Here is a 4,718-nt window from a genome sequence, read left to right as displayed (position 1 = left end):
GAGTGTTGAGAGAGAGAGAGAGAGAGAGAGAGAGCACAAGGCTGAGTACATCCTAATCAGGCTTCTTCATGTTTTAAGTGAGCTAAAACTTTGTTCAAACTCTTCTATTATTGGATAAGCCCAAACAAAGACTTGAACTTCTTGCATCCAACTATCTATTCTTCGTAATTCTGGAGGCCAACAAACAGTAAGGAATAAGTCATCGAAAGACAGGCAGCAAGTTAAGAAAGCTGTCAGGTATCTAATAGGTCTTGCTATATAGCCACCTATTAACTTTTTCCCAGGAGAAGTTTTGTCGTTAGCTACTTTTTGTACCATGAACCTCAACATCAAGTTATCATACTCTTTAAACAGAGCGGGAAACCCTCAGTCACTTCTATGAGTATAATTATTGATGCATCCACCTATCATGGGAAGACAAGAAAATTAAAACCTAAGACACATTGAACAAATTATGAACTAACAGCCGAGCGCAAAGAATGAAAATTAGGGAAAGATGAATATTATTATAGCAACGATTCTTGGAGGATGGAATTGAGGATTCAGTTTTGTTCTGACTTCAACTTATCAGTTCTCCCTTCCTGTCCCGACTGTCCAATTCTAAACTTAAGTTTTATAACTGCTTCTTTCTACAGATGTCTCTTTATTGTAATATATATATATATATATATATATATATATTATATATATATATATATATATATACTATATATATATATATATATATATATATATATATATATATATATATATAAGATGCTGCCTTTGTGTTGTAATCTAGAAACATCTCTAAGAATTTCATTTCCATCTTAAAATAATAAACTACAGTAGAAACTTTTAAATTCTTCTAGAACTCTTCAAAGTTCAAAAAGTTAACCTAACTCATGCCTTTTTAAACCATCATTATTACATGCATTATTCCTCATGACACTGAACACCACAGTTTTCTATCCACATCTTCAAATACAAACTATTCAATGTAAAATTAAAAATAAAAAGAATTTATTTCCACATGTACAATTCTCTATATTGTATGTAAACAATGTGCATTGCATGCGCTAGAAATCCAGTAGAACAGCAACTTGTTCTCCTGAGAAAGAACCTGATGATATGACTGACAGAGAATACTGCCTTGGTAGTTAGTAATACACGACACAAGACAAATAGATAGCTATCATAATCCAGAAAAGATATAATTAAAAACAGAAAACTATCATTGGTAAAAAAAGGATAGTAATATTAAACATTATTTTTCCTAATCTACACATAACAACATTAAAACTGCTATAGGTCAAGACATTACTATCTCATAGGTAGAGATTCTTGAAAGCAAACATGAAGGCTCCTCTCTTTTATGAAATCAATGGATAATGCAAGTGAAAAGGTACTTGATTACAGAAAATAAGAACATTCAATACTGCATCATTAAAGATTATATAGGCAAGAAGGCATATACCATATAATCGATGCACATTTGCCTAGCCATATCATATGCTTCTGGATCGCCATAAACTTGATCTGCAACAGCACGAAATAAACAATTACCATCCTCCAGCATTCTCTTAACCTCTAATCCCTTTGTTCGCCTGATCTCAATCTCAAACATACGTTCTCGCTCCTGAAAACAGCATATCACGCATTTTAAATTTTAAGTTGCAGCAAGTCTTAAAATCTTCACAGATTTACTGATGAAATAGTAGTTGGAGCATTGTTTGATTGATAAAACAAAAATACATTGTATTCCATATTCATCAATAGTCAAATGAGCAGACTTTTATCTCTCTTGTTCCGTGAAAAAAGACAGCAACTCATCAAGAATGAACTGGTGGCTGAGCAGCGAACAGAGAGAACCAGAGTGCACATGGCTAAAGACGATTGCATCTTCTGGTTGCATCATTTATCCAAGTGCAAGTTCCGTTCAGATTGTCAAGATATCTTAGAAAGAATTTTGACAAACGTATGATCTGGAAACTTGATCAAATTTTCAAGGGCCAAACCTTATGAGAAAAACAAAAGATAGAAAGAAAGAAGTAGGATGATACGAGCAGATGTTAAATCTCACAGACATTGACAACTGCAGGGACAATTATAAGTCGCTAGGTAGAATATGATTCAGTATAGTAAGTCATATTGTCCTGCCTTCCCGTCTAGACTACTTTTATTGTCAACCAAGGTATTAGTGGCATGCTATCTAGGGGTGTCTAAAAACATCCATATCCATATCCGTTAAGATACAGATATGACTACTAAATTCAATAACCAATAGGATACAAGGATATCGTTATGGAGGGAAATATCCGGATGAATATATGTTGATCATGCAGTTGTAACTGTTGTAATTGCTAGATTAATGGATTTGAGACTAATTTTGATCATCAAAACATATAATCTTAGTTTTAAACTTATAGCAAATATATTAATGAACTCTTTCGTATCTTACGAACCATATTTTCTCGATATTATTTTATTTTTGCACATCCGTTTTGTATCCGCATGCATATCCACATATCCACATATATATCCATATCCATATCCGGTTTTAGCGGATATGGATGTAAGTTTTCCTTGCCAAGACATATTTGTATCTGTCTCCATGATTGTTAAGCGGATACAGATTTGGTAAGTGTCATGTCCACGCTGTATGCGATCCGTTAACATCCCTAATGCTCTCTCTTGCGCATGTTATCAAGATGTGCCAATATAAAGTAATGTCAGCTGGTAATCAGTCATAACAGCTACTTGGTTCTTTGAGTAGCTTTCTTGACCTCTAGTCACCCAACACTGTTCAATGGGAAGAGGATTGTAAATGATGGAATGAGCATCAAAGTTTGTTTACCTGTGCATTTTTAAAGATTTTTTAATGCCAGTGGTTGAATTGGGACTAATCTCCATTGAAGGTAGAAAACCAGAGAACCTGGAGATTATGATTATGAAACTAATTTTCTAGGGTTTATGGAGAACCCCTCCCTTGAATTTTAGACAAAATCATTTAGATGGAAACCAAGCTTTAGATGTTGATGGTGGGGAAGATATTACTTGTCCAGTCTAGGCTTGGAAAAAAGTACTATGGAAAGGTATTAGTCATTTTAGCATAGCTTTAGATTTTTATTAAATTATTCACAGCACTAGAAAGAGTGCAAATTAGGTCACATCTTGTAGCATGGCTCAGCAAGATTAATGATGAGAAGGCGTTAGTTCACTGTCGTTTATTCATTTTTACAGAACATAATCATAAGTTAGAAGAAGAAAGCAGAGTAGCATGCATCCCAATAGATCCTACAAGAAAGAACACTAACAATATATGGGGGGAAATGCATGCTTGAGATAACAAGTTTGAACATGATGTCAGACTCTACCATTCATCCACGAAATTAAACTAAACAAGGAATAAATGCATCAAAAAATAGAAATTAATCAGCATGTATAGTGTAGAAAACTTACAGCGTCATCATAAGCAGACACAAAACAAGGGCCCTGTTCATCCGCACTGTTGTAACCTTCACCATCACCATATGCTCTTGGAGAAGAGATCCGAGACCCAGAAGGCGACGACCGAGTTGAAACAACAGGCCATCCAGATTGTCTTCTAGGAGAATCAACCCTTCCTGCATTACCACTCGAATGTGTTCTCCTCGTATTGAAATTTGAAGCAGGTGGCTTCGGGGGAGGCACAGGCGGCGGCGGCGGATTTGAGCCTCCAAGAACAATCTGAGATGAGACCACAAGCGAACCTCCCGAATCTTCCAGTTCCAGATCTTTCATAGAATCTACAGCTTCATCAATTTCAGACTTTTCTTTGTCAGCTGCTTCACCAGACCCAGTATTTATTCTAGTGCCCTGAGAGCTTTCCGTCAAAAATTCATCACAGATCACTACGGATTTATCCTGGGGACCCTCAGTTTGCTCTATAACCACATCTAAGCAACCAGGATCTTGAAGTACTTCTCTTTCCTGTTCATCCTCCTTCGAGGTAGACGCAGCATTAGGCGCAGAGCTCTGAGGCAGTGAACTCGAAGGTGCCCGGCCCTGATTCTGATTCGAAGAGGAACTGCCAGAACCTCTCTGGACTAATATCCGAGTCATCGTGAAGATTAAAGAAAGATCTCAACTTTTTTTCGTTTCTTCTCTTTTGTTATTAGTTCTTTCTCCTCTGAACTCAAAGGTTCGATCCTAAAGGTTTATCGCGTGTTCTAACCTTGGGTGCCGTGATCCCAATTCCTTGGCTGAAGGATTCTTTCCAGCCCAGCACGCTTTCTTGACCGCAAACCGATTTCTGCATTCCCCTAATGCTTCTCATGAGAACAAGAACCGAGATTTCAACTTCAGCACACCAAGAAACCCTAGATATCCAATTAAAAGCACTAATTCACCGTAAAGAAAGGTTCAAATCGATTCCAACATGGAAAAAGATTAATCCCCAATTAAAACCGTAGAATAAGACGGGGTCATCGAATCAAGAAACGAGAAGAACCGATCGCGAAAGGTATCGGAGCAGTGCCAGATTCTTACCTTGAGAATCGAATGCCTCTGTCGCAAGAAATCGACTAACTCAATTCGTTGGAGATCAAAATTTCTAGGGTTTAGACAGAGAGAGAGGGAGAAGTGAAGAAGATAAAGGCGAGGGTTTGGGTGAAAAGGAGAGACGCGATGGAGGGCGAGAGGGGAAATTTTGAGAGGCTGCTTCTCCATTTTATCGCGAAGGACAGCGGCCCATAAAC

At 37.2% G+C, this 4,718-nt stretch overlaps 1 protein-coding gene across 4 annotated transcripts in view; it reads right to left on the bottom strand.

Moving 5' to 3' along the window:
• The window catches only part of LOC109836795 (OTU domain-containing protein 5), a 10,441-nt gene extending 5,763 nt beyond the window's left edge, over positions 1-4,678 (bottom strand). For 2 of the 4 annotated variants that reach the window (XM_020404803.1, XM_020404806.1), the window contains exons 1-3: positions 4,510-4,678; positions 3,442-4,340; positions 1,457-1,618 (exon numbers count right to left, since the gene is read on the bottom strand). In XM_020404803.1, coding sequence (XP_020260392.1) covers positions 1,457-1,618; positions 3,442-4,083 — 804 coding nt within the window. In that variant the 5' untranslated portion in view covers positions 4,084-4,340; positions 4,510-4,678. Of the gene's footprint in view, positions 1-1,456; positions 1,619-3,441; positions 4,362-4,509 lie in introns of all 4 variants that reach the window. The other 2 variants (XM_020404804.1, XM_020404805.1) reach the window with 2 other exon arrangements.

This window comes from Asparagus officinalis, chromosome 4 (genome assembly GCF_001876935.1).
Source record: "Asparagus officinalis chromosome 4, Aspof.V1, whole genome shotgun sequence".
Classification (NCBI taxonomy): Eukaryota; Viridiplantae; Streptophyta; class Magnoliopsida; order Asparagales; family Asparagaceae; genus Asparagus; species Asparagus officinalis.
The sequence above is the reverse complement of the archived record's forward strand: the minus strand, read 5'-3'. Positions and strand labels throughout refer to the sequence as shown.